We start from the raw sequence: 16,181 nt of genomic DNA, 5'->3' as shown, positions 1-16,181 counted from the left end.
TAGCCCCTGCATCCCAGATCCTACAGTTCCTAGCCCCTGCGTCCCAGATGCTACAGTTCTCTTATTTTCTTGGTTGGAAAGGAAAATAGATGGGGTGATAAAACTATGAGTTAGCAAGTCTGTGGGGCAAGCCATGACAGAGTGGGAGAAAGGTGCTTCTGATTCTCTGAAGAGACAAGGAACATGGGTGCCTGAGTCCCTGCGGTGGGCAAGGGGGGGACTAAGAAGGTCAGATTCTGGAAGGTAAGAGCAGACAGTGCTGGGAGAGAATTTTCACATAGGTGTGGAGGAAATGGAACGGACTGAACATTGTATTCTTCACCCTTTTTAACTGGTTTCCTCCCTCTCCATCCAGGCTGCTGTATTTATGAGAAACCTCGGGCCTTTGGTGAGAGCTCCACCGAGAGTGAAGAGGAGGAAGAGGAAGGCTGTGGTCATACGCACTGTGTACGGGGTCACCGCAAAGGACGGCGTCATACAACCCCAGGACCCACCCCAACCACTCCCCCACAGCCTCCTGACCCCTCTCAGCCCCCTCCAGGACCTATGCAGCACTAAGTCCCTCTCCCTGTTCATATGTCTGCCTGGCCCCAAATGTATCCATCTGGCTACATGGGGAATCAACCCATGGTCTGATCCCTTCTCCTGCCCCTCCTTCCCTCTCCTGCCTGATAGAGAAGAGGAAGAGGAGGGTGGATAGAGACCCTGGAATTCTGACTTGCTGCTGTTCCAGAACCCAGACTTCTGGGTTCTCCCAGCCCCTTTTTCCCTACAGTTTCCCCCCCCGTGCCTGGGATCCAGGCATCTTGGTCTCAGTTTGTCCCTTTTGTTCTCACTGCCAAACTACCTGTCCTGGGATCCAGTTATCTTGGCCACCTGCACCCTTAGCTTGAGTCCCAAGCTCTTAAACTGGGTTTTCAACAGTCCCAGCTTTCACTGCCAGGACCCCACTCAGATTCCAGGCAATCTTGCACCCCAGCTCTGTATATAATCCTGGCTATGGTTCTTCCACTTATGCAGTTATCCTAAGTCTTAGTCCTTGCCTGTGGGATTCAAGGATTTATGGAGACCAGACCATAGGGTTCCCCAGCCCTTCCGCTCCTACATACCCCTTCTGGCCCTCAAAAGGAGTTAGGAGAGGTCTTTGTCAGTCACATCTATAATGGAAAGTGGACCCCAAAATAGTCATGACCTGAATATAACATTTCTGACAGAGCTGGCTGAGACCAGTGACTTAGAGCCAATGATATTCTCAACCTTTAATCTTTGAGCTTCAGCGCTGTTGTCCAAGGGGCCTGGGTCTCTAAAAGGAAAGAGGGAGAGAGCAAAGAGATGAGGGACAGGCCCCTGCCGAGCACTCCTCCCTTTCCTGCCTAGGCTTTGATGTCTCTACCAACCCAGGTGTCTTGCTCTCAGCCCTCCCCCACTGGTGCTGGCATTGTCCTCCAGGCCTCCAGCTGTGCACAGTACCGAGATCAGCAAAGCCCATGCCACCACTGAGATCTCATTTATTGCCACAGATGCACAAAATAAATAACCTAACATTACACAATGTGTTAAATACAGGCCCATTTATACACATGGGGAGAATGGGAGACTATACAAGGGTGTTTCGGATGCCTGGGTTGCTCCCAGGTTGAGTGTGTGTGGGGGGGGGGGTAGCACCATTGGTTCTTTTGTGTGCAAGATGAAGTTCCAAGAAGGTGTTTAAATAAAGGAAAAAGGCTATGAGCATAAAAAAGTCATAAATGTAGAGAGTATACTGGCTTGCATATATATATCCCAAAATTTATATTTTAGGCTTCGGATCTGAGGGCCTTAGGTTATGAATTAAGCATCTTATTTTAGGAGGACTTTTCTTGAGGGGAATCCTCAGAGTGGACCTCAGAAGGCTCCAGCCTTTCTGCTGCGGATCAAGCCCTGAGCCCTTCGGGGTTAGAGGTAAACGCAGACTGTTTCCCAGGACTGGTGGTGCAGAGCCTTTCTCTATCCCTGCCTGGAATGATACAGAAAGGGAACTCAAAAGGTTGGGTTAAGGCATGCAGACACAGGACCAGACTGGCTTATAGGCACGGATGTACAAGCCAGTTTGAGGTCTTGCTTTGGGAAAAAGAATGTAAGTTGGTAAAGGGTGCTTCTTAGTACCCCTGCTGCGACAGGTGTACAGACGTGATCAGTGAAATAGGTGGGGATTTCTGCACCAGAGAGAAGTGGCCTCAAGGCATCCGGTATAGGCTAGGGTAAGAGGTAGGGGACCAGACGCTCAGCCTTCTCCGGGCACGATGCGCAGCGGGGCGTGGTGATCATAAGTGCACAGCAGCGGGAAGATGCGCTCCCCGAGTGGGCCCGGCGCCTGGAAGGCGAAGAGCAAGTCCAAGGAGCGGCCGTCATAGAAGGCCACACGGCCCCGCTCCCAGTCCAAGTCCACACGAATGCGCTGCGGCGGCGGCCTGGCGCCGCCTAGCAGAGTGGGCTCTGGGGCTGTGAGTGCCCATAGGCGGCCGCCGCGGCCCTCCACGGCCCATACAGCCTCGGATGGGCACAGCTTGATGAGGCCCTTGCGCGTCACGGATTCCCCGGCCGCGCCCACGGCATAGCAGCTCTCCCCTGCGTCCTCATCCTCCGAGGTAGAGTCTCTGAAGGACGCGCCCTCCACGGTCTCCACCTCCCAGCAGTGGCGGCCTGAAGCGAAGCCTTGCGCACCCAGCACGGCTGGGAGTTGGTCGAAGCGGGCTGGACTGTCCAGGGGCTCTGGCGTTCCAGGTGGAGCCAGACTCACGCCGCGGTAGTCAGAGGAGATGAGCAGACCACGGTGTGCAGTGCGAGGGTCAAGCGTCAGGTCAGCTGCAGAAGAGAGGCAGAGGACACCCCACATGAGAAGTTTATAGAGTCCAGAACGAAAAGGGTAGGGAAGAGACCGCGAGGGCACTTAGGAGAAAGAAGTGCTTGAGTTCCCTAGACAGCTCAAAGGGCGACTGGGATCAGAAAGAACTAAGGCACAGAGCAGGTGGAGGCAGGCCACCCGGTGCTATGATGCACCGCTTTTGTGGAACTGTACTTGGACAAGGACCATGCTAGTCCAGGGCAGGGACCACTGCGTGGAGACAGGAGAGAAGACTGTCTGGTTTCTGGTGTTGGTGGAGGATGAATAGCTGACTGGACTTCTAGGGAGAATGAGGACTAATATTGCAACCATCTACAAGCCGGACTGTGGGGGTACATGCCTTTAATCCCAGCCCTTGGGAGGCAGAGAGGGGCAGCTCTGTGAGTTCGAGGCCAGTCTGCACAGCAAGTTTCAGACCAGCTATGGCTACATAGTTATGACCCTGTATCAAAACAAAATGAAACATAAACCCTCGAATCTGTAGCATCTGGGTGGAGCATGGGAGCCAGGTCAGTAAGACTACTGAGAGAGACTGATACTGGATAGGAACCAACTTGATTAAAGGAGGGGCAAGAGGAGGACTCCAAGGTATCCAGTAAAACCAGGCCACTCACCCTTGCAGGGGCAGGAACCAGACAGGCCCATTTCTACAGAAGGTGCAGCCAGAGAAGAGACAGAGATCTTCAAAGCTACCAGAAAGACCACTAAGCTTATAGGTATGGGGTGCTTTAAGGAAATACTTCTGGATTAGGACCAGTTTGGATTAAGTGGGATGGATGTGTGACTAAGGGGTAGGAATGGTAACGCATGGAGAGCTACCTTGGGAATGGGCAAAGGCATAGGAGATGCTGGAGTCTTGGGACCCTTCTCACGAAGAGCAATGGGAGACGGTGGCAGCAGAGATTCCTGGGGGCAATCTTGTCGTGTTTGGGTGCACACCAAAGAATAAGGCTATTTTTCTGAGTTAAACCGTGCCTCCTGGCCAGGTGTGGTGTAACAAGCTCATAGCCTCCGCACATTAAAGGCAGAGGCAGGAAGGACCAGAGTTCTACACCAGCCTAGGACACATAGGAAGACACTGTTTTAAAAGGTGTGTGTGTGGTGGGAGAGGGGGAGTTTCAATTTTGTTCCCTAATTTGTTCCTGAATTTACCCTATGCAGGAAAAGGATTTTCCCAAAGGTAATCAGGTAAGAACTGAGATCATTAGGGTGGACCCAGATGCAGTATGACTGCTACCTTAAAAGGGAGAAGAGATACTTGGACATAGAGACAGGCACATAGAATAAAGCCCAGGTAAGACTATCTGTAGGCCAAGGGAGTGCCGAGGCTTCCAGAAGCCTGGAGAGAGGCAGGGAACAGATTCCTCCAGAGCCCTCACACTCCTACTTCTATATTTTGAAGTGTGGAGGTTGCTCAAGTCGCCCATTTGTGGCACTTTGTTATTTTGGCCCTAGGAAACCGAAGCTGATACGGATGCCAAAAGGGGCTTGACCATTTTTGACAGCTGACAGGGAGCAGACAGCACAGATCCCGCCTCCTCCCTCCTTACCTGTCAGTCTGTGGAGCATGTTTTTCACTACAGGGTAATCTTCAGGAAGGTCCTCGTCTGAGATGGATGACTTGGGTGCTGGGACCTCAAATCTGCACAGAAGAAGGAAGGGTCAGGAAGTTATCAGCCTTCCTGTCTTTTGATGATGGTTCTGAGGACCCCTATCCCTAACCCACTTGCTCTTAACAGAAACAGGTGCGGCTATACTCCAGAAGAGACAAAGATCTGGGCCTGGGGAGGAGGTGATGGTTACTGTTGCAGGTAGTTGGAAGGAAGAAACAGTGAAAATGGAACTCACCGCCTCCAGGTCTTCCTCATATCCTGGTATGGGCAGAAGAAAACACGGATGTGAGTGTCAGGTTCATATCGTGAGGCATCCTCCCCTCCACCTCAGGCGAGTGCTGAGTGGTTGTTACCCCTCCCCACCACCTCTTAAAATGGTCTTTCTTTCCTCCCTCTGCTCCATTTTTCTCTTCTGTTCTCCCCTCTTTTTTTCATGGCCTTCCTTTCTGCTCACTCCAAAGTCACTTTCTCCTCATGCTCTTAGCTCCATCCTTGAAGGGTTCTCCCTTCCTCAGTCTCCACACACCAGCTTCTTGCGTGTGCTCCGGACAAACGTCCACCCCTTTACCATAAAAAGGGAACACACGCCCATATTCCTTGAGTTAAGAGTTGTTATATAAAAGCCTCACAATAAAGCTGCTTCCCCTCTTGCCTTAAAAGCTCGGTGGCGTTTATTGGGCTCTTTGTTTTATGGCATCTTTACCCTCAGGTCCCCGAACTCAGAAGCGTCCCGAGAGGCCCTTCAGATTTCATAGAGAACCATGAGAGCCAGAAGAGGGCGCTGGATTCTCTCCCCTCCAAACACTGGGGTTGCCCTCCTTCCCTTTTTTCTGTTGCCCAGAGAGGATGGCTGGCGAGACCAGTGTGGCGAGGGAGAAAAGAGAGGACGGCAATTACCCCTAGACTAATTAGGTCTGTGCAGTCTTCAAAGGGCGGAAGCAGGACCCAGAGCAGGAGGGCTGCTAAGGGGAAATAAACCAGATGCGATTCCCTTGAGGTACTGCAAGGAATGGGAGTGGTTGATGTCCAAAGGGGCCCAGGGAGGGCCTAGTGGGGAGATTGTAGGGTTGCAAGGTGGAAATCAGCCAGAGGCCTGCCAGCTGCTCACCCGGACCTCGCCTCCTCCCGTTTCCGCCCCTGCCTGGGGACCTGGGAGGAGCTGAGAACAATAACAACTCACAGCTCAGCTAGAGCTTGTGAGGGGAACCCTGCCTCACTTGCGAAGTTTGCATCTGCCCAGCGTGCCCCCACCTCATTTGCCAGTCTCTTCCTTTCCCATCCCTATTTTTCTGCACCTAGTCTCAATTTTGTCTTCAGTGACTCTGGTCATTCGGCCCTATCTCCACCCTCCCTGGGCTCCTCCTCGCCCTAACCCGAGTGTCTGTTCGCGTCGCCCCCTTCCCCCTTTCTGTCTCCCACCGGTGAGCCCGCTTAGTCCCGGCTCCAATTTCCATGCTCCTTGCAGGCAGGAGGCTTCTGAGCGTCCTATCTACCACCAGCACAGTCGTTTCGGCCTTTACAACATCTTAACCTCCAGCTCCACTGATAAGATTCCAGGCGTCTGTCCGTCGTTGTCCTCCTCCTCTCCGAGAAGTGTCAACTCCTTAAACTTTTCCTAACTTCCTTTCTCAAATTGTTCACTCAAGACTTGCGCCCCCCCCTCTCTCTCCCTCCCTCCCTCCCTTCCTTCCTCCATTTCCCCCCTTTTTTTCTCTTTCCCTCCCTCTCTTAAAACTTATATTTTAAATTCCTCTCTCTTTTCTATGTAACCATCTCTGGGTTGGAACTCGCTTTGTGTACAGAGATGGTCTTAAATTTGCAGCAATCCTCCTGCCTCTGCCTTCCCGGTGCCAAGCTTTCTACTACCCGTATTCCCTTTAGGGCTTTATAGTTAAAAGCACAGCGTCCACCTTTGCTAGGACACCCACAAACCTCTTCTTCACCAACAACCTGGACCCGCGAAGAAGGCTGACCTCCTTACCTCCCCGTGCGGGTCCAGGCAGCCCATGGTGGGGATGCGGCCCCCGCGTCGTCTCCCAGTCCGGGCCCCCGGCTCTGCCAGTTTCTCACGCAGTCCACGGCTGATGCGCACCTCCACTGCCAGACGCACGTTGGACCTCAGGCTGCGTCGGGGACACGGCTGGCCACAGCAGGGGCAGGAAGGGGGTGCCGCCTCCGAGCCCGGCGCCGCCGGGGTCCCCCAGCAGCGCGCCAAGCACGCACGACAGAAGCTGTGCTCGCACGCCAGCAACACTGGGTCCTCGAAGGGGCCCCCGCACAGCGGACACGTCGCCAACTGCTCCAGACGCTCCACCAACCCCGGGCCCAGCTCGGGAGCCTCCATGGAAAGCCGGGGTCCGGACGCACCCTGGCCCGCGACCGCGACCGTAGCAGCCGCCCCCGCGGGCGCAGGTGGTGGACCACCCCCGCTGCGTGCTGACTCGAAGCCCCTCGCTGCGCCTCCCTCATTCACTTCGCACCTCCTCTCTACCCCTCTCCCGGGCTGCCTCACTTACCCAGATCAGACTCAGCGCGTCTCCTCACCACGTCAGGTTTTATAGGGAGGGAGGAGGCCCCATGCAAGGAGGTAAACAGCAAACCTTGCGTAATGGCCCATCTGGTTCTCCCACTTTCTTAGTTAGGTTTTGGGGAACAGAGTGTAGAGACTGAGATACCTAGGTCCCAGAGCTTAGAAGGTGAGCACCACGGCATGCTCTGTGAGCAAGGTGGCAATGTTGGATTTGGTAGACCCCGTGAGTGATTCCCTGAATAACGCGAATCACCCCCTTAGCCTGTGGTGTGTCTTTTGGTGGGCAGGGTGCCCAGGCTCGCTCTTGGCATGCGTTGCCTGCATCGCCAGAGAATGAGTCATCACAGGTGGTTGGCACACCTACCTCTGGGGGTTAGGGGCCCGGAAGCTCAGGTCCTGGACTGTGTGGCTCTGGCAGGCCTTTGAGTGTTGGCATGTGGCTATCACTCCTGGCGCCTCATCTTCCTGCCTTGCCTATTAAGGTCTGGGGACACCCAGGCTTTGGGATAAGGGCTGGAAGCAGGCGCCTACATTCCTGCCTCTCAGGTTAGGGTTCCGAATTCTCTCTCAGTCCCCTTCTCTCCAGAAGTTTCTATTTTTTCTATTCTTTTCCTTTGTGTCCTTATTTTCAACTTTCTCCCCCCCCCTTTTTTTTTGTACCTGACAATTACCTCTATCAACTGCTGAGACCCAAACCTGGATCATCAAAAGTAGACCATACCTAGATCTTCTGACTGTGCTACAGAAGGGAATTGACTTGCCTGTTTTGTTTGTTTGTTTGTTTTAAATTTATTTTCAATTTGAATTGCAGAACCCGAGAGCTCCATTCTGCTTTCTTCTCGGATCTTTTCTTGCACCCTTGTCTCATTCCATCACCATCTCTTCCTCTCCTCATCACTCTTCCCTCCTCTCCTGTCTTTCTTCCTCTTCTTTCCTCTTCCAGATCCCTTCTCTCTTCCAAGCCTCTCTGCCTGGATACCTCTGGGCCACATACACTGTTGTGCATGGATCATGATCATCTACTCCCAGCTTCGCTGTGTGTGCAAGCCTCTGGATACACCCAGTTAGGACAAACACCACAAATGCTCCTCAGTATTTTCATAGCATCATGATCAGGAGATTGTTGAGGGACAGAGAGCATACTCAACCTAAACATGCAGAGAAGGACCTTGTCATTAGTGTTATTGTTGATAACAACAAAACAAGGCATTGAGGTTTTACAGAGCAGCAACTCTTTATTAGACACCCCCTCCAGGCATCCTTCTTCTTCCTTTCCCATAGTCACCAGAGAGAGACTCAAATATGACACCGTGACAAACAAACCTCCACAGACAAATACACACACACACACATTCACAAACCCCCCAGCTCAGCATCCAAATGCACAGCTAAAACTCAGGAGAAAGGCTACCAAAATGAGGCTGGGTGTGATGGAGCATGCCTGCAATCCAGAACGTGGGAGCATGAGGCACAATGATTGCCATGAGTTCCATGCCAGCTTGGGCTACATATGAAACTCTCTCTCTCTCTCTCTCTCTCTCTCTCTCTCTCTCTCTTTCTCAAAAAAACAAAAAAACAAAAATCAAAAACAAAAAAAAACAAAAAAAAACACCCCAACTTTTTTTTTTAAAAAGACCCAAATATGATCTAAATCTGTTTTGTAAAAGATGCATTTCGATAGTATGTGGGTAGAATGGTACCATGCCACACAAGACAGTTTATCCTAATTTCTTGAAATTGAACACGTTGCCTTACTTAGAAATAGAAAATTAATTTGAGGTGATACTGTATTTGATAATCAGTTGAGCTTGAAGTAGGGAGACTATTCCAGAAGTGAGTCCATCAAAACCACAAACATTCTTAAATGTGAAGGATTAGAACGGAGAGGAGAAACAGAGCTGCCAGCACAAGATGTTCTCAGCCTGACAGTGCTGGCTTTAAATGTATATTTATATTATTTTTACTTACGTGTATGTGTCTGTATGAAAGTATGTGGAGGAGGGTTGTGGGAGACAGATGGCAGCATCATGTTGCCCAATGTGGGTGCAGGGAATCTAACTCAGGTCCTCTGCAAAAGCAGCTAGTGCTCTGGGCTGGCTAGCTTTATGTCCAGTTGACACAAGCTAGAATCATTGGAAAGGAGGGAGCTTCAGTTGAGAAAACACCTCCAGTAAGATCTGACTGTAGACAAATTTGTAGGGCATTTTCTCAATTAGTGATTAATGGGAAAGGCCCCAGCCCATGGTGGATTGGTGCCACCTGGGCTGTTGGTCCTGGGTTCTATAAGAAGGGGACTGAGCAAACCATGGCAAGCAAGTCAGTAAGAAGCACCCTTCCATGGCCTCTGCATCAGCTGCTGCCTCCAGGTTCCTGCCCTGCTTGAGTTCTTGCCCTCACTGCTTTTGATGATGAACTGTTTCATGGAATTATCAGTGAAATAAACCCTTTCCTCCACAAGTGATTGTTGGACACGGTGTTTACCACACCAACAGTGACTCTAACTAAGGCACACTATTAACCATTGAACCCTCTCTCCAGCCCCATACAATGCTGGCATTGACAACTGAGGAAGGGAGCCATGACGTAAAGAAGTGGGTGGCCTCAAGTAGCAGCAAACGCTAGAAGAATGAGTTGCCCACTCAAGCATTCATGAGGAGCCATGTCCTGCTGATACCTTGATTTTACCCCAGTGAGACCCTTTCCAGACTTGTGAACTAAAGAATGATAAGACAGCAAATATAGAAACTGGAGAGGTGGTTCCACAGTTTGCTACTCTTACAGAAGACTTGAGTTAGTTCCAAGAGCCCACATCAGCTGACTCACAACTACCTGTAACTTCTGGTTTTCTGGGCACCCACACATGTGGCATGTATTCACCTATACATACACACACGTATATACAAGAGAATTTTAAAATGTTCTTTTGAAGAACAATACATGAGCTAGGGATGTGGCTCAGTGGTAGAGTATTTGCCTTGACTCATCAGGCTCTGGGTTTGATCCTCAGCAGTGCAAAAACAAACAAACAAAACAGGCAATAGATGTGTGTTGGAAACACTAAATTTGTGGTCATTTTGTTACAGAAGCTGTAAAAAATTAATACATGTGCTAGCCCTTTCTCCTTGTCTCTTGCCCTTGTCCTTGTTGATTTTATTTTGCAGAGATGTAGTCTTTCCCTGTAGCCTCAGGCTCTCCCAAAGTTTGCTACATAGCCCAGATTAGCCTCAAACTTGAGCTCCTCTTACCATAGCCTCGCTGAATACTTGGACCACAGGTATGTGGTATCACATTAAATTATGTATGTCTGTTTTATTCTGATTTCTGGATTTCACTTGGCTGTCTTATAGAGTTCCCCTGGTCTCCTGTTCTTGTCTTTCTTTTTTGTAAAACAGGATCTCACTGTGTTCTTAGCTGTCCTGGAATTTACTCTGTAAACCTTGCTGACCTTAAACTCACAGAGAATCAGTTTGTCTTTGGCTTCTGAGTGGGTGTTTAAAGGCATGCACCACTATGTTCAGCCGGGCTATTTCATTTTATTGACTCCATTTTTACCTTCAAAGCCTCTCAACAATGAGTTCTTTCTGGATCTGGGACTGGAACACTAGAAAAACCACCCTGAGTCCCTTCAGTCCGAGAGCCTTGCCATGGCCCTCGAGGTCATCAGTGGTTCACAGCCTTGCCTGGACTTTGAAACCACCAAGTTTCTGGTAGCAGATGACACCTCCAGCCAATGGAGCAGAACCTCTGGACGTGAGTGCCAGACACCAGCAGTTTCCAGCTCTTGCGTGATGTCTTGCATCATAAGTCTGCAGCAGACCTGCCCCTCCTGTTTGGTTTCTTCTGCTCTGGCTGCAGCACCCTTCTGTTTTCTGTTCCTTGAACATTCCAGGGCTGATCCAGATGTACGATCTCTGCACTCATTGTTCCTTCACTTTGGAGGAAGCTTCATGTGCCTTTCCCGTCATCTCATTCAGGTCTCAACCCAAGGCTAATAGCGCCAGAGAGGGCTTTTGTTTTTCAGTGATGGGGACTGATGCTGTGGTCATGCACATGCTAGATAAGTTATCTATCATCGAGCTACATCTCCAGCTCTATAGAGGGCTTCGTTCTCTTGTGTTTATTTTTTTAATTATGCATATGTGTGTGTGCCTGTGTGAGTTTATGTGCACATATTCACAGGTTCCCCGAGAAGCTAGAGGGTGTCTGCTCCTTGACGCTGGAGTTATAGGCAGTTGTAAGGTACCTGGTGTGGGTACTGAGAGCCAAATCCTAGCCTCTACAAGAGTGGTAAGCTCTCTTACCTGCTGAACTGTATCCCCAGCCTCAATACCACTTCTATTCCAAGTCATTTTCCTCAAAGGAGTTATTTTTTTTATTTATCTTCATCATCTTTATCTTGGTCTTCAATAATCTACTTACCTGTTTTCATTTCTATCCAACAGATGATAAGCCCTATAGGAGCAGAAGTGTAACCTTTCATGTTCACGACTGCCCGACACACACCTGGCCCAATGCGCAGCACAGTGTCTCAATGTCTCTACTTCATTGTTGAGTTACTCATTGTTGATTGGGCAAAGTGAAGATCCTCTGACTGATTCTTCTTCTCCCATCTAAGTGCCAGACAAAGACACTCTTATCAGCCAGTAGTCCTTCCTCGTTGGCAGGTGCTGGGGATGGACGGTCCTGGGTGATAGAAGAACTGGAACTCAGTCTGGCTGCAGAAGCTCATGACTGCTTCCCTTCTATAACCAGGTGGGGAGGACGCCTCAACCTTTACAGCTTGGTTTCCCAACGTTTACACCTGGTGACTCTAGGACACGGGTAAAGGAAAAGGCACTTGGGTCTGGTCTCTGCCAGGAAACATTTCACTTCTCAAGACCTTCTCCCTCCCTCTTCAGACTCCCTAATGAGTTCACCTATTAATGATCCTCTGATCCTCCCCGGAGTTCATTCTATGACCATAAATGGAAGGGTGGAGTTGAGTGTGCGTGTGTGTGTGTGTGTGTGTGTGTGTGTGTGTGTGTGTGCGCACGCACGCTGGCTTGGCTTTGCTTGCTCCAGTTGACTGTGACAGAATCCTGCCCCTCCTTAAAGTAGGTGCCTCCTACACAGCTGTTTCCAACCCTTTCAGGATGCCTACTGTGGTGCTGTGCTATAGCACAAAACCTCCGCATGCTGCTAGGAAATGTTAAAAGTGGGGCAGGCCCCTTCCTTTCCTTTCTCCTTCCTATTTTTTTTAACTCCTTTTGTTTACCCTCTAGTCTGTCTTTCCTCTGTATCAATAACCTGTCATCTTAAGTGTTAAAGCCTTCAAGGAGGGGAGGTAGGCGTGAAGAGGTGTTCGGGAGAATGATCATAGAACACTCATAGTCCCTGCCCTTAGAGAGTGTGATAAGGCAGGAGAAGTATATTCATCATCACCCCAAATCTATCATTACTAAATTAGGGAGTAGAATAAGACAGACCAAGCACGCTGGGGTGAGGGGTGGATTGAGGGTTCTCTGCTGGCAGATTGGAGGGCCAGAAGGAGTGATTTCAGAAAAGCCTCTTGGAGGAAGAGACCTGTAAATGGAAGGACTGGGCTGAGGAGAGTAAACAAAGAAATATTTTCACCGAAAGTGGAAAAGGAAGACCTAGGAGAAAAGAGCACAGATGACCAACACTGCAATCCTTTCTCAGCTTCTATCATGGTGGCGTTCCCTTCCATCGCGATTGCTCCAATAGCTGCTTATTTTTTAGGAAAGATTCTGGGCCGGGCGGTGGTGGCGCACGCCTTTAATCCCAGCACTCGGGAGGCAGAGGCAGGCGGATCTCTGTGAGTTCGAGACCAGCCTGGTCTACAAGAGCTAGTTCCAGGACAGGCTCCAAAGCCACAGAGAAACCCTGTCTCGAAAAACCAAAAAAAAAAAAAAAATCTGCAGTTTTCAAAGTTGTTTAGTATACTTGGAAGTTCTCCAGAGCAACCGTTCTAAAGATCTGGAGTTGATCTCATCTGACGGATGCGTGGCTTGAGGAGGGCTGGGGCTGGGGTGGAGACGTAAGAAGACTGACTGAATCTGAATGGAAGAATCCTGATGCTCACACGTGTGAACTACTGTAGGAATCTCACCCAGCCAGCCCTTCTTCTTGGTTAACCCTGGAGTGGCTTGACAAGGAGTTTGAATAGAGTTCCTGAGTGGGAATCAGGGCGGTGGATGATCTACCACTGAGCCCTATCATCTGTCCTGTACTCTTTCTCTTAAATGTCTTTCCTTCTGAGACTTTGCTTTCTCTTTTCAGACATGAACCAAGGCTGTGATCTGAGGGTACATCCCACCCCTGGCCGGCTCTCGCTCCTTTGCTGTCTTTTTCTGTTCCTCTTTACAAAGCTTCCCTCCTTCCTTTTAGCAGGGCTTCTGAGAGTTAGGTGTTCACCTTCCTGGATGCTCATTGGCCCTCTTCCTGCTAATAACTCCCGTTGATGTCATGGATACTTCTTTATCCAGCCCTTAAATATCTGCTGTTCATTCTCTTGTCTCCAGTGTTCCCAAGGTTGCCTCCCCCGCCCAGCCTCTTAGCAGTATTACTTTAAGAACTGACCATTCTCTCACCCGTAACATTTCATCAGGCAACAACTATTTTCTAACACCAAAGCATGCCTAACACTGTTGGGGACTTGGGGGATGCAAAGAGGAAGTCAGACATAGTTTCTTGACCTTGGGCAATTTAAATTCTATTGGCAGAAGCTAATAAGCAAGTAAACAAATAAATTAGCAAGGTAATGATAGATTATGATAACTGCTTTGGAAATATAAAGTGGATAATATGCAAAGAACTAACCAGAGGGGCATGGAGTAGTTTTAATAGGGTAATAGAAGCTCTGCTGAGGAGGTGACGTTTGAGCTGAGCCCTGACAGAGAGGGACCTATAGTGAGAACAGCTGAGCCCTGACAGGGAGGGACCCACAGTGAGAACAGCTGGGGACCTGACAGAGGAGAGGGACCCACAGTGAGAAGAGTTGAGGAAGAGTCATCTACTTAGCAGCCTTGTGACTAACTAGAAGGTTCAATATGGGAGTGGAGAAATGCCAGAAGCAGGATCTTGGGGTCAAAATAAGAATTGACTTCGTTCTGAGCCTTAAGTGGAGGAATTATCTGCATTTAGAAGCTCACCCTGCTTTAGCCTCGCCATTCCTTTTCCAATTCTGGTTCCACATAATTTACACCCAGGGTGGATATCTATCTGTCATATTCACCTCATCATCTTCCAAATAAACCACGTTCCACCTGCTCAAGGTCTCTAAATTTACTACACGTAGCTGATTTCATCTGGTTCCTGATCATTAGAGATCATAAGATAACTGGTATGCAAGTGGAAAACACGTTCTAATTCTCATCCCTTAGGAGTGAGGAGTAAGGTTCTTTCTGTCTCATAGGCACCAGATTTAGGTATTCATAATATATGATATGTCCAGTGTTGATGTCTAGACTAATAGAAAACAGGAGCAAAGACCAGGCCCACGCACTGCTGTGGGAGCTACTTCCGCTCCTTCAACCAATAGCCTTTATTTGGGCTGGTATCTTGAAGGTTATTGGCTGAAGGAGCGGAAGTAGCTCCCGCAGCAACCCACAGTGACACTGGATTTGATGCTCAGGCAGCGAGAGGCTGCTCAACAGGACTGGAGACGGAGCCCAGTAACACTGCTGCTTGTCAAATATGTATGAGGTTCTGGGTTCAACACCAGTAATGAAAGGGAAAAAAAAAGAGTATGGGATATTAAACAATCACACAGGAGAGGAGGGAAAGTACAAGGTGTTGAGAGCTGTATCAGGTCAGGCTCAGGGCAGGAAGCAGGAGCCCGTGGGGTATTTTAAACAGAATGAGATTTGACTCAGGGAACTACATGATAAGATCATTGAAAGGTACAGAAGATTCAAAGTCAGGAGGTCATAACTGGATCCTAAGCATCTGAGGGACGCTTCAGGATCAATATCCACAGTTCAGAAGTCACAGGTTTTATTAGCATATCAGACCCGCCCCACTGTCCTCCTGCCATTGGCCTCCGGTGTCTACTGGGACTTGTCCTTCTTCCTCTAAAAGGCAATGACACCTTCTGTACTTCTGTCTTCCAAACTCATACAACTTCACCTATTTGGAAGAAATTCCATTCATATCCAGAATTCTAGCCTCAAAGAATTCTGAGAAGCAAAGTGTTATACTTTCTAATTTCTTCAACTAAAAGGGGAAATGAAATAGCCACCTATTTAGGGTTAGAAATAAGATCTAAGGTATCTAGTTCAGTTTGAATTCCAGATAATGAATATTTTCATATGTGTATTATGGAAATACTATCTGGGACATATTTATCTAAATAAATATTCATTGTTTACCCCCAAACTCAAATTTAAGTAGAGACCTTATATTTTTATCTGTTTTTGCTGTGATCTGTTTGCTACGACAGGGTCTTGCTTTGCAGCCCTAACTGGTATCCATCTCAAGTTCCTCCTCAGTCTCCCAAGTGCCGAAATTACAGGCATCCACACCATGTTTGCCCTTCATTTGATAAATCTAAGAACTCCACAGGTACCCAGCACAGAGACTGACAGAAGAGACCCTCAGTTGTTATGGAGGAGGGGTGGGCTCTTCTAAGGAGGATGCTGAGGGGAGATGAAGAGTTCATCACATGCAGAGAAGAAGCAAAGACCCAGCAGCAAGAACATTGAGCTAGCGTAGGCAGAGCTGGAGCTCAGGGAGCAGGATATAAAGATGGTTCATGACAATGAGGGCTTAGGCAAGGGCTAGATCTTAGGGTCTGTGAAGTCAAGTGAGACAGGGGCGGGAGAGACCCCAGCTCCTTCTCGCTAATAGCAGCCCTCAGAGTGACACAGGCGGTCATCCTGAAGAGAGAAAAAACATTCCAGTAATTTATTTGAGGGATGTTGGCTTGAGGTAGTGGGAGCCAATGTGACTGGAATAAGGAGATCAATCTGAAGCACAATTATAGATAGAACTGAAGAATGTGTTGGCGTGGTCTTCAAAGAATGAGCATAAGGAAAATGAGGGATGAGTTCTCTTTTTTTTTAATTTTTTTTTTTCTTTTTTTTTCCCTTTTTGTTTGTCTTTTGAGACAGAGTCTCTCTACATAGTCCTGGCTGTATGTATGTCTCACTGTGTC

At 49.0% G+C, this 16,181-nt stretch overlaps 2 protein-coding genes across 2 annotated transcripts in view; one reads left to right on the top strand and one right to left on the bottom strand.

The window, feature by feature from the left end:
- Ppp1r11 (protein phosphatase 1 regulatory inhibitor subunit 11) overlaps positions 1 to 1,544 on the top strand; it is a 3,805-nt gene extending 2,261 nt beyond the window's left edge. Inside the window, exon 3 of the mRNA XM_005360477.3 lies at positions 356 to 1,544. Coding sequence (XP_005360534.1) covers positions 356 to 558 — 203 coding nt within the window. The 3' untranslated portion in view covers positions 559 to 1,544. The remainder of the gene's footprint in view (positions 1 to 355) is intronic.
- Positions 1,545 to 1,618: 74 nt separating this feature from the next.
- On the bottom strand, positions 1,619 to 7,008 carry Rnf39 (ring finger protein 39). The gene is made up of 4 exons (XM_005360478.3): positions 6,479 to 7,008; positions 4,733 to 4,755; positions 4,435 to 4,526; positions 1,619 to 2,844 (listed from the first exon to the last, which is right to left on the bottom strand). The coding sequence occupies exons 1-4, from the start codon at positions 6,839 to 6,841 to the stop codon at positions 2,264 to 2,266; spliced, it is 1,059 nt and encodes a 352-aa protein (XP_005360535.1). The 5' UTR covers positions 6,842 to 7,008; the 3' UTR covers positions 1,619 to 2,263.
- Positions 7,009 to 16,181: the final 9,173 nt, after the last annotated feature.

This window comes from Microtus ochrogaster, linkage group LG2 (genome assembly GCF_000317375.1).
Source record: "Microtus ochrogaster isolate Prairie Vole_2 linkage group LG2, MicOch1.0, whole genome shotgun sequence".
Classification (NCBI taxonomy): domain Eukaryota; kingdom Metazoa; phylum Chordata; class Mammalia; order Rodentia; family Cricetidae; genus Microtus; species Microtus ochrogaster.
Note: the sequence above shows the minus strand (reverse complement) of the source record. Positions and strands in the feature narration are given on the sequence as shown.

Excerpts from the sequence above, each read along its gene's own strand:
- Rnf39 (XM_005360478.3), bottom strand. The coding sequence starts at position 6,841 with ATGGAGGCTCCCGAGCTGGGCCCGGGGTTGGTGGAGCGTCTGGAGCAG. Across the intron at positions 4,756-6,478 it reads GCCTGGACCCGCACGGGGAG|GATATGAGGAAGACCTGGAG; the intron begins GTAAGGAGGTCA and ends TGCCCATACCAG. Across the intron at positions 4,527-4,732 it reads ATGAGGAAGACCTGGAGGCG|ATTTGAGGTCCCAGCACCCA; the intron begins GTGAGTTCCATT and ends TCTTCTGTGCAG.